A 22964-nucleotide genomic window follows, 5' to 3' on the forward strand; every position below is an offset into this window, starting at 1 on the left:
TCATTGTCAAACTCCCTTCTTGATGGATCTGATAATAAGTTTTTCACCTGGGTCAAATCTTCATAGCCAATACTCTTTCCTAGAGGAACATTTGTTCTCTTTTGTTGGTATAAGTGTGACGTTCATCATTGTATATTACTCTTATTGTCCTTAAAATGTCAAGAACCACATCTGATATGCTCTTCCTTACATTTTACAAAACTTCTTAGGTGTTGGTTGAATCTGTACCTGGCAGCTTCTACAAAATCTGTGATGTATCTGGAGGAAAGATGTAACATTAAGTGGTTGCATCATATGAGTTGCATTGGGTGGTAAAGGAGATATTGTTATACTCGGCAAGTCTCAAAAACAGTTTCTTTAATGTGGCTACTCAATTTTTCTCTAATAATGACTTTTTTCTTGGCAGATCATTCACATGGGATAGAAACAAACCAGTTTGGGAAACAGCAAGCATCAAACCATTCACTCTGACTCCTGTTATATCAGAATCCTTGAGGTCCCTTGTTAGTCCATGTTGTCCATAGGGTTTCTGACTTATAAATCACATAACATGATATTGTTTCACTTGTTTCAGATCTATAAAACATCACTGAAGTAACTCCTATAAAACTATTTTAATTCTTTCTGCATACTTTACTCTTCCTTTGAAAATAACATTTTGAAACAACATGGAACTTGCTGGTCAGTCCTGGTTGTTACATATTCTAAACTAAATTAAAATATTAAAAACAAAATCTTCAAGCCAGCCCTTGTCATTCATGTACTTATCAAGTTTTTTCTTAAACTTACTTAAATTTACTTCTTCTACAGCATCTGAAGGCAACCCATTCCAAATGTCAATCACCCTGTTAGAAAAACGAAACTAGCTTAAATGAAGGTGCCCCTACTCTGCCAATACTTATATTTGTGTCCCATAGCCCTACTATTCTCAGTGTTAAATATGAAAAAAGATGATGCATCAACGCTATCAATTCCTTTTATAATCTTAAACATCTCAGTCAGATCTCCCATAACTCTTGACCCCAAGGTCATTACATGGATTTGTTTCATCATAATTGAAGATGTTCTGCAGGGACACTTGCTGATTATCATCTTTCAGTGTCTCTGTTAGGTATTAAAAGTACATCTCACTTCCTAAGCACTAACACTTGCCTCTAATATTTTAATGTTCTGCATGTAATTTCATCTTTATGCCTGTCTGTGACAGACATTACCCATTCAGGTAATGGGTAGGTGCTGGAAAACTACTTTACAGTATGATCATTGGCGTTTGGATAATTATTTGCCAGAAATTTTATACCAAAAGTGTCAAATGGGAACCATCAATATGTCACAACTTTTATATGATCCACAAATGACTGCTCCTCTGCTTCAGTGAAGACTGTTGTATGTCCTGCTTTTCTTTCAAGTTTTTTGTATAATTTGTAACTTAGCATTCCAAAGGGAACCTTGTGCTCTTTGGTGGCTTTTCTAAGGGAAATTTTGTTTGTTTTTATATGATCAAGAGGCTTCTTTACATGTTTGTCTGTGTAGCTCATGTAGTGATGAGGATCAGACTGCCATTTGTAGTCTGATCATTTTGACAGATGTAAGTTTTGCTGGATATTTCTGATTACTGGTTCCAATAACACATGGGGGTGACATGAAATTCTAAACAACATGTCATAGTAGGCAACCCTAAATGCACATGTATAGAAAATGATAAGATATTTAGTCAACTGAACCTCATAGATAAATTAAACATGAGTTTGGTGAATGGTCTATTTTCTCCATACAGTTTATGTAACTTCCTAAAGTATAAATTTATCCAACAAACAGATTCAGTTTTCTCTGTCAGTTTTTATATATGCATAAAATACTTTACACATTAGCTAAATTTGGTGCCATATATATACTTTCCTTCATAGGGAAAAAAAGAACAGTTTGATTACCATGAAAATGTGATTATCGAATGTGGATAATGGCCATGTTTGAAAATTTGCTGCAGACCTGTTTCTTTCATAGAAATATTTTATTATAAAAATTAATTGATAACATAGTAAGAATCAATACTTTAGAATAAATATTTTTTATGAAGCTGAATTTTTATGGAAGGTTAAAATGGTAAAAATCTTTTTCACAAAAATATGTTCAAAGTTATGTTGATGCTCAAAGTAACCCCCAATTATGGTAGTCTTAGTGATGAATAATAGGCAAAATATGATAAAAAAACTTGTAGCTCTACTGTGACATTTCTACCATAGGTTATAAGTTGAATACTATAACTGTGATATAGTTAACCATTTCCTAAGAATAAATCTTTTCTGGAAAAACATATTGCTTCATTACTTTAAACATTTGAAGGGTAAGATATTATAAGATATTTCAAATGATTTTGTATATTTAATAATGTACTCTTGCATCTTCTTTAAAATATTAAATATTTTCTATGAACATGTTGTTGTATACTGATATTAAGACAATTTTAATGAGTTCATAGTATGCATATTTTAAGATAACATGTTTTTTTTCCAAACAGTCTATAATTGTTAAAATATTTTCCTTGCTTTGTTATGCTTAATCTATAGTACATACAAAATATGTTATTCAAATAAAGGATTGAAAGCTGATTTTGAAATCTCCACAGATTTCTGGTGGTGGTTACTCTAGTATTACAATTCTGATACCATAGGTATCATACATAAAAGTATTAAAGCAACTGTTAACAAAAATTTCTAGATTATTGAAAATTCTACTCAAAAGATCAACTTGGTAAATATGTTTCATTATTCACAAATGAGAGTTTTTTTTAGTCTGTTGTATTAAGTTAACAAAATAAAAAAGCAAGATGATAATTTTGTTTTTCTACTTTTCAAACAGCTTTTTGATAGCGACAGCACACGTATGGATGTATACACCGGAAAGATATTTCGACCACCAATCATAGTATCATCTGGCCCTACTCTCACTTTGAGATTTTTAGCCAGTGATGACCATCCTAGTTCTGGTTTTCGTGTCATGTATTCTTTCACAAGCTGTAAGTATAATGTTTATATAAATGGCTGTATTAGAATAAATATGTAATTCTATATTGAATGTTAAATTTAATGGATAGAAACTTAATGAAATGGTGCTTAACAACTTAAGGACGTTTTAAATGCCAATTTACATTCCTTGGTACTAAAAGGGAGTATTTCAAAGTGTTTTTCACAATGCCACAAATGAACAATATTTGCCTTGCATCTGTACTTTTAATTGCCAACATGAGAAAAAAAACTTAAGTATATATATAAGTGAATAAATATATATAAATAAAATCATAAAGGAAATATTTCTTGATATTGTTTACTTCATATAATTACTAATCTGTAAACCAAACATTAGCATATTTTGTCTTCACATTTTCTGTGCTCCATAATCATTATTTGCTTTATATTTGTACATTTTTTTCCTAGTATGTTTTTGTCTTTTTTTTTTACATTATACACTTTTTTTTCAATTGATTCTTATTGTTATTTGATTTTTTAGTGTAGTAACTGTTCTAATGTTTTAAGTTTTATCTTTCACATTGTCTGTTTTACAATTTTCTATAGTTCTGTCATTTTCTTCACTATTTTTACTTACATTTTCTTTCTTTGTCAACTTTTTGTATTTTTATAATTTCTATTTTTGTATTATTGATTTATTTTGTTAATTAATATTAGGTGTTTTTTTATGTTTCACAAGCTTTTTACCCTTAAATTTACTTTTATTTCCAATTTTTTCTCTTTCTCTTTTAAATATTTTAAATTTTTCATTTTTTACACGTTTTTTTAAACATATTTCATTTATTTATCTCGTTTTTTATTTCCTTCAGAATCATTCTGTTGTTTGATTTTCCTACTCACTCTGTATTTACATACATCTTGATATACATTAAATTTTGTGATTATACAGGTGACAACAGGGACTGGTTTACTCAAACATTTACTGGTAAGTACTGTGCCATCTTATGCTAAAGAATTTTGTGGTGTGACATTTAAAATTTAAACAAATGAGGTAAAGTATGGTAGAAAAAACCATAATATATTTGTAGATGTTACATTAACCTGTATGGCTTCCTTTGAGATATGCAGTTTGTTAAGCTATAAGCTGATTAACTACATTTATGGGAAGACTGATAAGTGAAGTTAGCAGTCAACCTTTAACTTATTTCAAACATGAGATCTGATAAATGAATTATATCAAAACATTTGATCATAAACCAGCTACATTTAATATAATTTCATTACTTACAGTGAATTTATAATATATTTAACTATCAATCTGAATGTAATGGACTCCATGCATCTCATATTAAATAAAATAATTATTTTCAAGTTTTTGTAAGAAATAGGAACATACATACTAAATGTATTTATGACATAAATTAAAATTAATCTGATTTTTTAATTTATCTTATGTATATTACACACACACACACACACACACACACACACACACACACAACACACCAATGATTGGGAGTGCACAGTACAAATTTCCAATCATTGGGGTTCTCAGCAGTATTTTTATCAATCAGGTTTGAGGGTTCTCAGCAGCATTTGCATCAATATGCCCATGCTTCCTTAATGTTTCTGTCAAAAGCTTTGTAAATTTAATTACACAATGTTATAATCTCATTATAATGATAATGTATTTTGAATATATATGTAAGTCTTTGCTCATGTTTTATCATAACTGTTATGTAGATCCTTAATTTTTAGTTTTCTGAAGTGTTAGTTTTTTTTTGTTTCAGTATATGTGAGTTTTAAGCTTCTCTCCAGTAAAAGGCTTTTATTTTTTAAATTTAGGCTAAAGTTTAGTTGTTTTTTAAAATGAAAAAAATTTAACCAATAAACATTGAAAGTAATATTTTTTTATGTAAAAGGTTTTGTTTGTGAATATATGATAAAATATAAAAACTCAAGGATAACAAAGGATCTCTTGACCCATATAGGTCATTCCATCCACTAAACTTAACCTCAGAATAAAAATATAACACTCAAAGGCAGTCCTTATCATTCAAATATTTATCAAACCTTCCTTTAAACTCCCTTAAATTTACTGCATATACCACAGCTGAAAGCCATTAATTCCAAAATGCATACTATTCTGTTAGAAAAACAAAACTTTCTTAGCTGATGATGACTTCTACCCTGCTAAAATTTATATTTGTGTCCTATCATTTTCACTATTAAGCAAAAATAAAGATGATGAATCAACACTATCAGTTTCATTAACAATCTTAACACCTCAATAAGATCCGTTCTAACTCTCTCTTGAAGTGAAAACAATCTTGGAGATATTAACCTGTCCCTACATAGCAACTTTTCCATCTCAGGCAGCCTTCCTTTGAATCCTTTTCAAATAGTTTAATGTCATGTGACTTTTTATGTAAAATGTGTGTTGCAACCTCTACAAGTCAATGATACAAAAGCTAATGGCAATGTGACTGAATTTGTTTGGGTTTCTGTTAGTTGTTCATAAGGGAAGAAGGATTTGTGGAACAGCAGTTAGTTTACAGACTTACAATGCTAAAATCTATTACTTGATTTATTATATATATATTATTTGAATCCTTTTCAAATAGTTTAATGTCATGTGACTTTTTATGTAAAATGTGTGTTGCAACCTCTACAAGTCAATGATACAAAAGCTAATGGCAATGTGACTGAATTTGTTTGGGTTTCTGTTAGTTGTTCATAAGGGAAGAAGGATTTGTGGAACAGCAGTTATTTTACAGACTTACAATGCTAAAATCTATTACTTGATTCTCCCACAGTGTATGTGGAAGATAGTCCAATGTTAATTAGCTCTAAAAGAAACAAACAAAGAACTCAATTGATAATGAGATTATAATTATGGAACATCTTAATTTTAGGCATATAGATTTGGAAATGCTAGTCAAATCATGAGGGAGACAGTTTTTTTATGTACATTCAGGATAATTTTCTTCAAAAGTTAGTTAGGGAACCAAATAGGAACTATGCTATTTTAGATATGTTGCTAAGTTTTAATACAGATTTGGTTGATAGAGTAGAGAATGGAGAACATTTATGTGCAAATTATCATTTTTCAATTAGATTTCGTGTGTTTTTTTTTGGTTCCAGGTTTACAAACAATCAAATTTTAAAGGAATGCAACAAGAATTATCTGTTGTTAAATGGGCAGCTGAGTTATTCAGAGACACTGATTAAATGTGGAAATTTTTTGAAAAATAACTTCTTAAATTTATTCAAAATATTCAAGATAAGTATGGTCTTTATAGACAAAAAAAGTGGATCAAGTGAAAAAACCCAGATTGAATCAAGAAGAGTATAAATAATATTATGAAAGTGTGTGTTTGTTTTCTTATAGCAAAGTCACATCGGGCTATCTGCTGAGCCCATCGTTAGGATTCAAACCCCTGATTTTAGCGTTGTAAATTCGTAGACATACCATTGTACTAGCATGAGGCATAATATGAAAGAAAAGCATTATAATTATAAGAAAATTAAAATGACTGGCATAATGGAATATTTAAAAGGTTACAGAAGATCAAGAAAGTTGGTGAAATGGAAAATTAGAACATCAAAAAGAATGTTTGAGAAAAGGTTGGCTGAAAATGTAAAAATTCACAGTAAGGATTTTTTAAAAATAGAATAAGGGTAATCAAAATGTTAGGATGGCAGTAGGACCTTCAATTGGTGATAATGGAAGGCTCATATCTGATGATTATGAGATGACTATGTTATTAAACTTTACTTTTTCTTCAGTTTTTACTGACGAAGATTTAAACAGTATTTCATATCTTAAATAGTTGATAGATGGAAGCAAGACTGAATAAGATAACTTCATTAGTTCTGAACTTTTAAGAAAAAAATGGTAAGTTTAAAGAATGATAAAGCTTCTGGGAAAGATAATATTTCCCCAGGAAATTTGAAGGAGGCTAAAGATTGGACGTATGAGATATTGCTACTGTTTTTTTTTTGTAAGTCTTTGAATAGTAGGTAGGTGACAGAAGGTTAGAAGCTCACTTATGTCATTCTTCTTTCCAAAAGAGATGATAAAAATTGTTTCAGAAATTATAGGTCTATTAGTTTTACATCAGTGATGGGAAAATGTTTTGAATATCTAATTAAAAAATGCTTTGCAAAGTCTTTTAACAATTTTTACTTTTTTTTTTTTAGTCAGCATGGTTTCACTATAAGAAAATTATATTTTATTAATCTTGTCAGAAAGCATCTAACAAGGTGCCACATAAAAGTTAGATGAAAGGAAACAGGGAGTTGCTATGAGTGAAGTTAATTCAAATTGAATTAATGTCATGAGTGCAGTACCTCAGGGCTCAGTCTTAGGGCTTCTGCTCTTTTTTTTTTTATATGAGTGACATAGATGAAGGAGTGATTAATAAATTATTTGAATTTATTTACAACACCAAAGTTTTGGGTAAAGTTTTGGATTATTTAATAGGTTGGGAAAATAAATGGTAGATGACTTTTAATTATAATATTGCAAGGTAATGTGTATGGAATATCACGATTTAAATTATAACTAATTTTTATGGGAATAACCTTAACATTGGTATGGAAGAAAAAGATTAATTGCTGGAAAGAGTTCAGAGGAAGGCTAACAACATGATACTTGGGATGGAAATATTGTCATATGAAAAAGTAGATGGAATCTGATTGAGGTGTTTAAGGTTGTTAAAGAAATTAGCAATGTTGATGTATCATTTTTTTCATATTTAATTGTGAAAGTGGTGAGATTGGGAAACAGAAATACTTGTGGGAAAGTAAGAATCATCTTCAGCAAAGATAGCTTTATTTTTCTAACAGGGTGGCTAGGCTTTGGAACAAGTTTCCTTTCATATGTGAAAGGTGCAGTCATTTTAACATTTTAAGGGGATTCAGGGAGAGCTGTAGAAAAATTTGAATTATAAGGGCTGACTGACTTTTAGTTTTTTTACTATTTAGCTTAATTTAGTGGCTAGGATAACCTAGATTGACAAAACAATCCCTTGTTTAAGGCACTCGACTCATAATCTGAGGGTCGTGGGTTCGCATCCCCATCACACCAAACATGCTCGCCCTTTCAGCCATGGGGGTATTATAATGTGATGGTCAATACCACTATTTGTTGGTAAAAGTAGCCCAAGAGTGGGCAGCGGGTGGTAATGACTAGCTGTCTTCCCTCTAGTCTTATGCTGCTAAATTAGGTATGGCTAGCACAGATAGCCCTTGTGTAACTCTGCATGAAATTACAAAAAATAAGTCATAAAATATCCATAGCTGAATGTGGCCTAACATCTGTTCTGCTGAAAAAAACTAATTTTACTGCAAGTTAGACTCCATTTTAATTTAATTTTTATCATATAAATAAAGATAAAAACGTTTAGCCACAAATTTCATGTGATAAAGAAAATTGACATGCACACTGAGAAACACGTCTGACAATTAAATATCCAGACATTTCTGAAAGGTGTTTATGTAAAGATATTACTCAGGGAAGCAAATCAAACTTACATTTTACATCATAAAAAGAACCTGAAAATGATATTAGCAAGAAACACTGAAGCTGCAGTATTATTTGATCTGTGTATTTACATTAAGTATTACAGTTAATGATATTAGCATTTTTTTTATTAAATCACATTTTGTTTGAAAATTATTGTAACATTGTTGCTATGTAGTAATATTTCACTCAAAAATCTTCCACAAATTACTCTTCACATTATTACTATAGTGTTGAGAAAACTTTGGTATTTTATAAAACAAACTGTCAAAATAACATAGTTTTAACACATATAAAAATTTCACTTTAAATACATTTAAGAAACTTCAAAATTAAAAAAAAAAAAGTAATGACTGTATGCCTTACTGCCATGGCAACTTACTAAATACATAATACCATAAATATATCCCAAGTGAAGAATGGCCATTTGGATAACTTTAAGTGATAATAAAATTAAAAATTTCAATAATTAAATTCTCAGGATTTAGCTATTATTATTTTTAAGTTTGATAGTAATAAAAATGAGCATTTAAAATTGACTTTATTTACATCAAATCTGTGAAAAATTACTTTGGTTAAACAAATTGTCACTTTTGCCATAGATAAAAGTACTATATGGTTAGCTTGTAGTTAAGAACATCATAGTGAACTGTATTTATACACAGAATGGTAAGTTAAAAGTTCATCCTATATTGAAAGAAAAAAATGTTCTTTTTATAATTAAGCTTGTGTAGTGTAAAAACTGCAGTTTTATGCACAAGTATATTTATATACATTTTACATTATTCTTTCTCAGAATGTGGAGGAATTATTGACAACAAAGGAGGAGTTATCACTATGATTAACATGACAAGTACCAGTGAATTTCAGTTTTATGATTGCATATGGTTAATTTACCAAAAAGGTCCAAATGCATTTGAGACTCATCTTTCTATTCAAGTTGCACTGTTTGAATTTATGGGTGAGAAATCATTTTATAAACTTAAAAATATGTAATTAGTATTTTTCCTGATGAAAAATAATGCAATTCTAAATTATTAAAAACTAGTAACAGGCTTAATATTTGACAAATTCGATGAAAACTGTAATGGTAATATTTGACAAATCTATATATGTGTGTGTGTATGAATATATATATAAACACACAAAGCTAGTATTTAAACCTGAAAACAAAAACGACTTGTATATTAAATCAGTAATTTAATATGCATGGGCAAATTGTTCTGATTGTGCTGATATAAATTGAACTGTTTTTAAATGTTGAAAGTGGTACCCCTTATTGAAAAAATAAGTTCTTTCTTAAATTCAACTTTGTAGTACTATGTTTACAAATCACATAAATAGATATATAATCAAACCTGTACATAAAGTCTTAGCAAAGGGTAGTGTTTTTGTTTTGAGGAGAATACTTTTATTTAAAATTGTGTTCTGTGTTAAAGAAATGGTTGTTGCACACACTATAGTTATAGTGTGAAGATTTTATGCATTATAGTTTATGGTGCCATTCAATAGATATGTACATATATTGTTTCAATCACATACATAGATACATGTTTTGTCCATTATAGTAAGATTGTTCTTAGATAATTATTACAACCAAAAATAAGCATATTAATTTTTTATGATGATTTCATTTGAATAAGTAAGAGTAGCAAATCAAAATATATAATTAAAACAAATATCTTATCTATGTTTCATTGACAGGATCGAAGTCTGTTTTAGAGATACGACAAGGTCTAACATCCAAATCCAAGATGATTGAGTCTGTTACAAGATTTCATAACCACAAGGTTCCTCAAGGGAAGGAACACATCATTTCAGCACATGAAGGATTCTACATTAGACTTCAAGGATTTTTCAACAGAACATCTCGAATAGCAATGGTTTACACTACATTTAGGTATGAGGGTGAGTATCATATTATTCTACTGTTGTTTTTTTATAAAGAGGATTCTTTTAAATATCTGATAAAATAATTCAACATACAGTCCATATAACAGTAGCATTATTTTTTATTTCATCGTTAGCATTTATTTATATTATTATGCACTTTGTAACTTGTTGTAGGCCTATGTTTACAAGCATGCTATCTTCACACACTAGTGTGATAACCAGTGTACTTGTACTTAATATCTCACAGGCCTGTACGTAAAATGTGTGAAGGGGGGTTAATTTATGAGATCAAAAGCCAATATATGTTGTGCAAAGCACAATTAGCATGCAATGTATGTTATTGAGATAACGTAATGGTTTGGGACGACATGGGACCTACTGGTCCACCTCAACTCTTCCATCCTCTAAACTAAGCTAAAACTGTTAAGTATATTTTTTTAAATCTTAAAGCCAACCCTTATCATTCATATACTTATCCAGATTTCCTCTAAACTCACTTAAATATACTGCCTCCACAGCATCTAAAGGTAATCCATTCCAAAGCCCAACCTTTCTGTTAAGGTTATTACTATTCAAATTAAATTTATAATTCAAATTGTGCTAACCCATCTGTACTGAAGGCAGGCTAAGTGGTGGTTTGGTTTAGCTGTTGGAGCTTCGACTAATACTACCTGTTACACTGTTATTTATTTTAAATGAGGAAACAGTAGGTGAATGGAACACACAGGCACTAACTTGAGGCTTTACAGTTAAAGCAAAGAAGTCTAAGACCAAGATTCCAAGAATACTTCTTTTATTAAGCTTTTCATATACCTACCAACATTCATATTTCTTGATGAGTTAAACTCGTTTACTTTAATCAGTACTTTTTACAAAACAATTACTTACAATATTAACTTTACAGTACTTTAATATGCTAACCAACATATAGGAATAATGGCAATGAAATACGTACAAAGAGTTAAGGGGAGAAACAGTTGGTCAGCTCATTATTGTAGTGGTCATGTTGAAGTAGAGGGCATAACTGATGCAGAGTCTAGAAACAACATCTTTGCTGCAGGAGAGAACTGACTTTTTCCTCGTTACATGAGGTTTAACTTGATTTTTCCTTAGTATCCTCAGGATTTACCAAACATCATGCAAAACTACTCGCAAATAATTCCGATACTTAATTAGTCAATTCTCTTATGATTGTATGCAAAAACAAATCTGATTATTCATTGGCTACAGATAGAAACGATGAAACATCAGCCTCTACTCTCATATCTATACCCACATTCTGGTTATCAATACTTTATCAAAGTGCCAGCTGGCTTCCTTTTTAGAAAGTTTTAAGCTCAATAATTATCAATCATCTGCAGCTTTAGCCCATACTGCAGTGTCTTCAAGTTGTAAGAGAATCTTCCTGGTTCCACTTATTAATACAGCATCCATAGCTTGCATAACCCTTTTACTGACTTTGATAGTGTCAGTTCGTTACAGCATAAACTTGAGTCATTGTTGTTATATAATTTTTTATACTTCTGTGCCTATACTTCATTGTATCACACTTCTCCTTATTGCATAAAATTAGCTGAGGCATTTAAGATATCCAGCAATGCCTCACACCTCCATTATCTTGCATTTATTATGGTTAAAATCCATCTGCCATTTATTTACCCAACTCTGATAAATCCTTTTTTGTAAAATCAACAGTATCTTCTTCACAGCTAACAATTTAAATAATATATTGACCATTCCTTCCTGTACAAATCCCGGTCCCACCAAAAATGCTCACCCTTTCAGCTGTGGTGGTGTTAATTGTGACAATCAATCCCACTATTCCTTGTTAAAAGAGTAGTTCCAGAGTTGGTGGTGAGTGGATATTACTAGCTGCTTTCCCTGTAGTGTCTCATTGTTAAATTAGGGAGAGCTAGTGCAGATATCCTCCATATACCTATGCACAAAATTCGGAAACAAACAATCCTTCATCTGTGCCATTGATGTAACACAAAAAGAGCAAAATTCGTAAGATTGAGCCTTGAGATATCCCACTTGTAACAGTAATTTAGTTTGTCTGAACTCCATTTGTAACAACTGTTACATATTATAATTTATCTCAAATGAGTCTCTGATATATTATGTTAAGTGTCATGATGTATCATGAATAGCCAGAAATTTGAATTTATATTTAGAAGTTAATTAAATATTGATATGTATCAAATTTGTGATATTTGCCAACAAGATTGATACACATGATTTTTTCTTAACACAAATATATTTTAATATACAAAGAATAATAATTTATAACAAAATTTATTACAAATAATGATGTATGTACAAAAGCTTTACAAACTTACAAAGAACATTGAGTCTTCTATCTGGTCTGGAACTGACTATTTTATCGATGGTTCACAAAGAGAGAATTAACTCTGAATTGATATTGTTACACTTCCCTTAATGGCAAGCCTCAGGCCATTTACAAGTGGACTTTTCTTTAACAAAGATATTTAATGTCCTCACAGAAATACTTATACCCAAAGTAAATTCGCTGAAATTGAATGATTTATCATGTTAGAAATCTATAAACATTCCTGGCCAAATATTTGTAACTTTGAGATTAATAAGCATTTATCACAATTAAAGCTTCCAAGGATTAAAATATACTGACTGTAGCAGAGCAGCAATATTAAACTATCTCTCCACATGTTGCATTGATTACCTTTTATACTCATTAGGCAAGATTCTCAAAAATGCAGCTGGTAATCACTAGTGTTTTACATACATATATTGTAGATTGTTTGTTCTTATGCTCAAGAACTTTCTACAAATTTAGAGAAAAGGCAGGACTTTCCCAATACACATGCGTTTCTAAATGTATATATTAAACTAAAACAAACATGGATATTAAAAATGTATAACAGTAAATCTGTTACACAACCCTCTGATTTATAACACTCAACAACTTTTCTACCTAATTTGCTAACTTATTCCCCACACCTATAGAGATAATTGGTTTAAAAGTTTTTCATGTGGCACCTCGTCAAAGGCTCACTAAAAATCCATATACATCAAATATGCATCTTTACCCTCATCTACACAAACAATAACCTTTACAAAGAAAGTCAAAAGATTTGTTAGGCAAGATTTTTTCTTAGTGAATCCAAGTTGACTATTCAATAAAATTCTAAACTTTGTTGAATGGCTTTGTAAAGCATCTTTTAAGAGACTTTCCAAAACTTTTCCCACAACTGATCTGAGACTAATGAGCCTATAATTACAGGGATAACTTGTATCATCTACCTTAAAAACAGGAGTGACATTGGCTAACTTCCAATCCTCTGGTATATATTAAACCTGCTATTTAAAGGTTTACGAAAAAGAGTTGCAAGTGGCTCATGTATCTATTCCTTAACCTCATTCAAAAACACTTGAAATATTATTTGGACCTGGAATCTTATCATTCTTTAAACTTCTCTGTTGTTTCTTAACAAAATGAGAATTGTGAGGATTAATTCAACCATTTTGTTCAACTATGTTTCCATCTAGAACTATTTAAGATATGGAATTCTGTTCAAATATTTATTAGTAAAAACTGAAAAAAAGGAAAAATTAAAATCCAGTCATATTGTAATAATAAAATATGAGCCACCGTTTATCATCCGTCTACCACCTTCTTAATACTTTGTTTACCCTTATCAATATCATTTGATGGTCTGTAACAAATTCCCACTAAAAGCCTTTTATTTTTATATACATTAATATAATCCCAAATGGATTTAACTTCCTTGCTATTATCTTTGATATCATCAATTTCAACAGGATATAACTTATATTTTATTTAGAGAGCTACTCCTTTTCTTCTTTCAATAATTTGTCTCTGTTAATTACCTTGTATTTCAAAGAAACTTCTGTCATCAGAGTCATCTACATTTAGCCATGTTTTAGTTATTTTCATTATATAAAAATCCACCGTTCCAACCAATGCACTAAAGTTATCTATTTTATTTCTTATACTTCTAGCTTTACAATAGTTACAATTAAACCCACCCTTATAACTTCTTCTTCTTCATTTCTTATACTATCGTTTCTCTGCCTCATATTCTTTTTTGCATTTAGATTATCTTGGCCCTCACCACTGTCTGATCCTAGTTTAAAACTTCCCTTACAGCTGAGTTAATAGCCATAGTCAACAAGTCAATCTCTATCCTATTTAAGTGTAAACCATCCATTTCAAAAAGCTCTCTTCTTCCCTTGAATTGCTCACACAAATCCAAACAGTCAATCTGTTCATCCTTACATACTAACCGAAGTCTAGCACTTAGCCCTAGTGACCTACTTATAACTTCATTCCCACAGTTAATTTTTTGGCAATGTCTCAAGCAAAATTAAGTTATGGTCTTTTTCTTTAAATACCTTTATCAACCCCTTGCACTTATTAATTCTCTCTTCTTATCTACAGGGTCTGGGGGCATGATACTGTTTCAAGCCAAAAAATGCTAATGTTTCATCAAAAGAATGCAGACTATGTATAAAATGTTAAATATGATAAGCAGCTGCATTATAGCTGCATTGTCATAACTTTTTTACATCAAGTTGATTGATTCGTCTTAACGGCAGAAAATGAACCCTGTATCTTCTTGATACTTCACTGTTTCACTGCAAGTTTATGTACTTAATCAAGGGAATCTGATCCTTATTCTAAATATTTTACAAAGCTTCTCACTCATTAATATCCCAAATATTCTAGAAACTAATGTGTTCTTAAATGACATACCATCTACAACATTAAAAATATACCTTATAACATTGCCCATTTTCTGGATTATACAGTCCCTTGGACATTCCTAATATAGCCCACTTACAAGATGTGAATTTATTTTGAGCGACTGCTCTTCTTAATGTCATTGGAAATTCAAACTCGTTCATAGTAATGGTCATGTAGTGCACAGAATTTTCATACTCGTAAACTAGACTAAGCTAAGAAGGTATTTGAAGCTAGCTTAATCTTGCATCCCTATCTCCAAATGAAGTCAGTCCTCAATATGCATTATTGCTTGATGTCATTTACCCACACATCATGAAGCATAGATTAGTTTCCTACAGTAAGGGTAATACTAATTTTCCTCTTGCTGAAACCTTATATTCACTTGGTGTTTGCATCACTCTCTCATTTTTTCTTCATATCTGGAGGCAGTTTCCCATTTTTCATTAATAAATTGGGTTAAAGAATTATAGTGGTAGAGCCAGTGTTGATCAACATTATGTGACGCTCCCTGTCAGTTAGCCTGTAAATCAATAGACTGGTGGTTTTCTTTGAGTATTGTACTTTTTTATTTCATTTGAAACAGATAGGGTATTCTTATCTGAATTTGGCCTCATAAGTTCAGCTAGTTCCTGTTTCCTAGTGTTTGGTTAACCCTTGGCTGTTCCTTTGACATGTTTGTATTTAAAGACTCATTGTTTATGTCTTAATGCTTGTTGATTCTTCACAATCTACGTTGTAATGATCAGGTTTTTTTTACTTATATAATGATTCCCTCTTTTAGTATCACTTGAGAGGATTTCTTATTCCTTATAACTAGTTGTCTAACCAGTCGTTTTAGCTCTTGTAGATTATCAACAATGGAGTTAATATTTCAATAATCATTGATCTAACAATTCTGAAAATTTGAAACGATGTTTTTAGTTGTTCACCTGTGACTTTAATGGGTTTTAGTTCCATCACCAATTACAGGTTCCATTAAGGATGTACATCTACTGTGATTCATCCTAATTCTCATATCTTTGTTTTTTTATATCATTTACAAATTAGTCATGTGACAACAAATCCATTAGTTCACAAGGAATGCCCAAGTAAGATAATAGGCAAGCTTTTCCAAATCTTCAGCTATGTTTTTTTTATTTCTTATGTACCTTATTCAGAAACAGTACTCTAGTTACTTTTTTCTGGTGCAACCAGTTGAATAAGGTGGCTGCTAATGATTAATAGCCATTATTGCTCTGAGTTGAAGGGTTATTACTTAATATTATTAAATCTAGTCCTTTTAATTAGACAGAGATGAAAAGTTTGTTGCTCACTATTCCATTCATTCATTCTGGAAATTATTTCAACTGAGCCTGAAACTTCTGATCCAATGCATAAAGAGCATTGGCTGGTTTAACCTTCACATCTAATAGTTTGTTTTTCAAATGCTTTATTCTGTTACTAATGTTCTTTTCTACTTCGATGGTGGTCCTTTCTTCTTCATCAATTCTGTCAGTACAGCCTTGTTGTAGTTCTTTAGATTTTTCATTAGTGCCTTTCTGTAACTCCTTAATATCACATTGCATTTCAATAAACTTGTTGTTTTAATCTCTCTATATACATCTCCAATAGTTTTGTCAGTCTTGACTTCAATCAGTTTTATTTTTTATTTTAATTCTTTATTATATAGTATGGATCTTTCTTTTAATCCATCTCTTAATTCCCTGTCTCTTATTATTCTATCTTTTTTTCCCTATCTTAATTTTCAGTAAATTTTTTCTTGGTTTTCTTTTCATTTAAATCTTTCTCTTTTAAATATTCTGCTATGTTGTTCCTGATTTTGTTTTAATAATTTCATTATCTCAAATAATATTTTGCCCTAAGTTCTTCATCTTATGAAGGCTAGTCAATGTTTTATTTTATTTTTGCCAAAATAACCCACTCCTGACACAAATGTTCTAACATTGTTCTTTCATTGACTAGTTCTTTTAAGTTATTTGTTGTGAATAATTCGACATCTAGTCCATATAACAATAACAAATGAGTTTTCTTTCTTTCTTTATGTTTCTTTACAGACTAGTACACTTTGTAACTTGCTGCAGGCTTATGTTTACTGTCACACAATCTGCCCTATATTAACATAATAATCAACATGCTTGTACAAAGTAGCATTATGCTAAATAGTTAACACAGATTCAAAAAGTTAAACTCATTATGTTATTCACCTTATCAACTGGAAAACAACTCTCTCTTACTTAGCTGCTTGACTGCCTTACCTGTATTTGTAAGACAACTCTTGTTCTAGTTATCCTGCAAAACCTGTTGTTCATTAATATTCCAATATATTCTACTGCTAAAGTTATCTTAATGTGATACACCCTCTACCTAAAATCTAAATTACAAAAATTAAGAATATATCCTGTAACAATATACAACTAAATAATAAAGGAAAATCACTTTAGTCCTGTTTTGGGTAGGCTATTCTATTATCTGTCTCTTTCTTCACACATATATTGTATAATAATTTTTGAAATGGTGAAAATACTGCCCTGTAAGGGAAACTATTTAATGAGGTTAAGGTTTTCCAAGCCTCTTATATGCACCACCTCATGAGATATTCTTATAAACCTGAAAAGTATGTCAAAAGTATTTGGACTTTTGTCTTTTAGATTTTACGTTAAAGTGAAAATCAAGTGTGCTTTTTTTATTGGTTTGATTACTACTAAGTACAAAGCTATACAGGACTATATTCATTTTCTGTGTCCATTACAAGTATCATAACCCAATATTTAGCATCATGAGCCTGCAGACTTACTGGTAAGCCACAGAGGGGCAATTGGGTTTTCAAATATTTTAAACAAATCAATTTTATTTGTATAGCTATAAATTTCGTTGTCAAATAAGTAACATCCCACCAATTTAATACGGCCCGGCACGGCCAGGTGGGTTAAGGGATTCGACTCATAATTTGAGGGTCGCAGATTTGAATCCCCGTCGCACCAAACATGCTCGTCCTTTCAGCTGTGGGGGTGTTATAATGTGACAGTCAATCCCACTATTCATTGGTAAAAGAGCAGTCCAAGAGTTAGTGATGGGTGGTGATGACTAGCTGCCTTCCCACTAATCTTACACTGCTAAATTAGGGTTGTCTAGTGCAGATAGTCCTTGTGTAGCTTTGCTCAAAATTCAAAAAACAGTAAAAACAAACAAACAAACAACCCACCAATTCTGAATGATTAATTTTATTTTGCTACATTATTTCCTAATGTAGGCCTTTGGATGTAAGAATTAGATATATTGTATTTTAACAAAATGATTTGTGAAAAATTTTCAATATATTACAACAGAAATCATAAATTTTAATAACATTTAAATTTAACAATATTAGAGCAGCTTTAAGGTTTTGTTATTTTTATTTTGGCTGGAAATTTTTTTTTGCTTTGACTTTAAATTTCAATTCAATAATTCTGATTTTATGATAAAATAAATCTTGGCTTGTTTTCTTATACTTTATGTTTAAAACATTTCATAATACTGAACATTTTTCATGAATTATTTGTTTATCTTTTGAAACTTTTTAATTGCCAAAACAGCTTTTTATTTAATAAAAATTGTTCTTTAGCTACTGTATTAAGACATAAAAAAACATTCACTAGCTAGCATCTGAAGGATTCTTTATGATATAATAATATTTCAGAAATCATTGTGATTAGACATGATAATTGTTGTCAGCATTAGGGTATTAAGATATACTATAGTGAGATCATATGCTAATTGGTTTTCTAGAGATATCTGTAGCATTAGAGTTTCACAGAACATTTAAATTGAATAGACACTGACTTGTGTTTATAAGGAAAATGTTGCAATATGTTGTTGTTTTTATAAATTACGTATAATTAGGAGATGTATATCTCCAATTGGCTGTTAGTTTTACACAAGACATATAATGCTAAGTATAAGAAATAAAATAGATTACTATAGGGCACTGGTATCAATAGAATATTTTGATAAAACGATAATAACTGAAACATGGTTAAATGTAAATGAGTTTTATGACAGATATTTCTGTGAAATATGTGATTATAGGTTATTTAATATGGATAGAGTAACAAAGAGAGGGGGAGGAGTGCTCTGTATGTAAAGTGTGAGTATATCCTGTTGAAGTTGAAAATATTAAAGATGACAGCAAAGAGATTGAAACTATTTTGGTTTTTGTTGGTGAATATTAAGGGGAAAAGCTCTTAGTAGGAATTTGTTACAGACCACCAGTTGAAAGTGATGAAATTAGTGAAATACTTTGCAATGAAATTAAGATTTTAGCTGTTAATGAAGTCATAATTATGAGTGATTTGAATTTTGGACATATAGATTGGGAAATTCTAGAGTCAAACCATAAGGGAGAAAGGCTTCTAGAAACTGTAGGATGGATTTCTTCACCAAATGGTCAAGGAACCTATTAGAAAGAATGATATTTTAGAATTATTATTAACTCCTAATACAGAAATGACTGAGAAGGTAACAATTGGGAAAAACCTAGGTACAAGTGGTCATTTCTATATTATGTGTGATGTTTTGCTGTATATAGAAATCAGGAATAATGATATTTTGATTCCAAGTTAAAAACAAAACAACAAATTTTGAAGGGATGCAGCAATTCTCGTGAATTGGGCAACTGAGTTATTTGGAGGCACTGATCAAATGTGGAAAATTTTTAAAGAAAAATCTTTCAATATTAAAACAAATATTCTCTTTACAGAAAGAAAATGGTAGCTGCAAGTAAAAAGACAAGTTGGCTGACAAAGGGTATAAGGAAGTTAGGACATTTAAAAGGATGTGTAAAAAATATTTGGCTGAAAACATAAAAATTAACAGTAAGGATTTGTAAAGTACTTTAAGGATAAACAAATATCTGGATGGGGATAGGACTGTTGAGGGATGATAAAGGAAGGCTTGTATTTGATGGTTATGAAATGACTAGGTTATTAAATTCTGTTTTTTTTTTTAATTTTTACTAATGAAGACTTAAGCAGTATTCCTCATCTTGAGTAACTGATAGATGAAAACAAACTTGAACAAGACAATTCCATAAGTTCTGAATTTGCTAAAATAAAATTGAGAAGTTTAAAGAATAATAAGGCTGCTGGGCCAGATACTAGATCCCCAAGAGCTTTAAAGATTGGATATGTGAGCCACTTTCTACTATTTTTGTAAATCTTTCAATAACTGACAAGTTGCAACAGATTAGAAATTAGCTAATATCATTCCTTTCTTCAAGAGAAGTAATAAAAGCTGTCCCAGTAATTGTAGGTCTATTAGTTTTATATCAGTTGTGGGATAGGTTTTGGAAAGTCTGATAAAAGATATTTTGCAAAGTCATTTAACAAAGTTTAGAATTTACGGGATGGTCAACATGGTTTCACTAAGTGAAACTCTTGCCTAGCAAATACTTTGATGTTCTTTGAAAATGTTACTGCATATGTTGATGAAGGTAAGCGTGTTTGTATGTCTGAATGTTCAGAAAGCATTTGACAAAATGTCACATAAAAGGCTTGTAAAGAAACTCATCTCTGTAGGGGGATAGGGGATAAGTTAAGTAATTGTATAGAAGAATGGCTTGATGGAAGAAAGTAGAGTTTTATAAATGGAGTTTAGTGAAACTGGATTAATGTTGCAAGTGATGTACCTCAAGACTTAATCTCAGGACCATTGCTATTTTTGATTTACATTAATGTCATAGATGAAGGAATGGTCAATAAATTACTTAAATATCCTGATGATATCAAGGTCTTGGATGATGTTGGATGTGAAGAGGATGTTGTTGCTTTATGAAAAGATTTAGATCATTTATTGAGTTGGGCAAATAAAAGGCAGATGGGTTTTAATTATGATGAATGCAAAATATTGCATGTGGGTTATTATAACTTTAATTATGAACATAATTTGGATGTGAATAACCTTAACAGTCTCATGAAAGAATAGGATCTTGGTGTAAAAAACCAGGTTGGTTCATTAGCAATGTGCTGTTTATAGTAGTAGGACAAATAGAAATTTAGGTTGTATTTACAAAAATATTGAATACTAGTCTAAAGAGGTTATAGCTTCAATGTATAAGTAACTGTTTAGGCCACATATGAAATATTGTGTTCAGTCTTGGGTTCTTTACCTCAAGAAAGACATTGAATTGTTAGAAATGGTTCAGAAGATGATTACTAAAATTGTGCCTGGGAAGGAGAAGGTTGTCACATGAGGAGAGGTTAAGATCGTTATACTTGTTTTCTCTTGACAAAAGAAAGCTAGATGGGATCTAATTGAAGTGTTTAAGATTGTAAAAGAAATTAATAACGTTGATGCATCAAACTTTTTGATACTTAGGAGCTAGAATTATGGAACCAGAGGACAGAAATATAAATTTAGCCAAGGTAGAAGCCATCTTTAGCTAAGACAGTTTTATTTTTCAAATATGGTGATTGGCCTATGAATGGTTTGCCTTCAGATATTGTGGAGGCAATAAATTTAGGTGAGTTTCAGAGAAAGATTGATAAGTATATGAATGATAAGGGCTGGCTTTAATTTTTTTTTTAATTTGCATATAGGATGGGACAACTGAGATAGACAGGCAGGTCCCTTGTTTTTCCTAAACATTATGTTATGTTAATTGGACCATATACTTGCTTTCAGTTGAAAAGGTTTTTGTAAACCATGATTTTGCTTATGTTTACCATAATATGCAGGAGATTTAGTGTAATGAAGTTTTGCGAGTTGGAATACAGGTTCATATTAATGTTTTTAAGAAACAGTACTGTAATGTGACTCTATCCAATAAAGTTTTCAATTGAAATGGCTATTTCTATAGGGCCTGGTGTAGTTAGGATATTATAAAATAATATTAAGAAAAGCTAGCTTGAACTTCAAATTATGAAGTTGCTTTGAAAATGCAACTATTTGTTCTGTATGACATGTAATACTTTCACATTTGTCATTTTTAATATAAATATTTTAAATATAAATGTATTAGTTTCATAGTTGGCCTACTCTTTCAGAATGCTACTCAACTAGTGAGTTCCAATGTAAGAATGGGCGATGCATTGCACAGAAACTTCAGTGTGATGCTTTCAATCACTGTGGGGATAACTCTGATGAACTCTTGTGTACAGGTAATTAAAATAAAAATTCTCTGTAAAGCATCCTTTGCTTCTATTCGATTTCTAACTGTTCTTTTAGTACAAATTCTCGAGATTTGCTTCCAGAATAGATGTTTCTTTATTTTCATACCGAAATGTTCTTACTTTTCAAACTATTAGAAGAAAAATCTGTGTAAGAGAATATCGTGTTTTTTAAGTCATTATACTATATAAAGTTTATAAGACTACAGTTTACAGAGCTGTTGCAAAATAGTGTGTTTTTATTCCTTGGTTGAATATTTTAACAAACTGAAATTCTAAATACTAATTGAGATTGATAATGAGCTGAAGGAATTATATGGGAAGGTTTACTTTGTGTATAATGTAATAATTTTCCATCACATAATGCTCTTTAAAAGTAATATCAAATAAAACTGACAACCAGGTTGCTTCTTGAGTATAAACTGTGTTCTGTAACAAAGTTAACAGGACTCAAGATTGCCTTTTATTACCTCATTTAATCTTTTCAGTATTTTCTTATGAAATATTGGTATTGCTCACTAGTTAACATCACATACTGGTGACCCCATAAATAAAATATTTTATGCTTTTTTTTTCTTTCTCATGTGTAATTTAGGTCAGTTGTCAAACAGTCACAGTGGTTTAATGTACAACTCACTTAAGCATAAGAATACTATTAGTTGAATGCTGTTCTTAGGTTCAAATCCTGC

At 30.6% G+C, this 22964-nt stretch overlaps 1 protein-coding gene across 1 annotated transcript in view; it reads left to right on the forward strand.

Annotated features, from left to right (window-relative positions):
• LOC143248374 (uncharacterized) overlaps positions 1-22964 on the forward strand; it is a 37935-nt gene that overhangs the window by 12509 nt on the left and 2462 nt on the right. Inside the window, exons 6-10 of the mRNA XM_076496737.1 lie at positions 2860-3016; positions 3916-3951; positions 9290-9454; positions 10198-10401; positions 22153-22266. Of these exons, the coding sequence (XP_076352852.1) occupies positions 2860-3016; positions 3916-3951; positions 9290-9454; positions 10198-10401; positions 22153-22266 (676 nt within the window). The remainder of the gene's footprint in view (positions 1-2859; positions 3017-3915; positions 3952-9289; positions 9455-10197; positions 10402-22152; positions 22267-22964) is intronic.

This window comes from Tachypleus tridentatus, chromosome 1 (assembly GCF_004210375.1).
Source record: "Tachypleus tridentatus isolate NWPU-2018 chromosome 1, ASM421037v1, whole genome shotgun sequence".
NCBI lineage: Eukaryota > Metazoa > Arthropoda > Merostomata > Xiphosura > Limulidae > Tachypleus > Tachypleus tridentatus.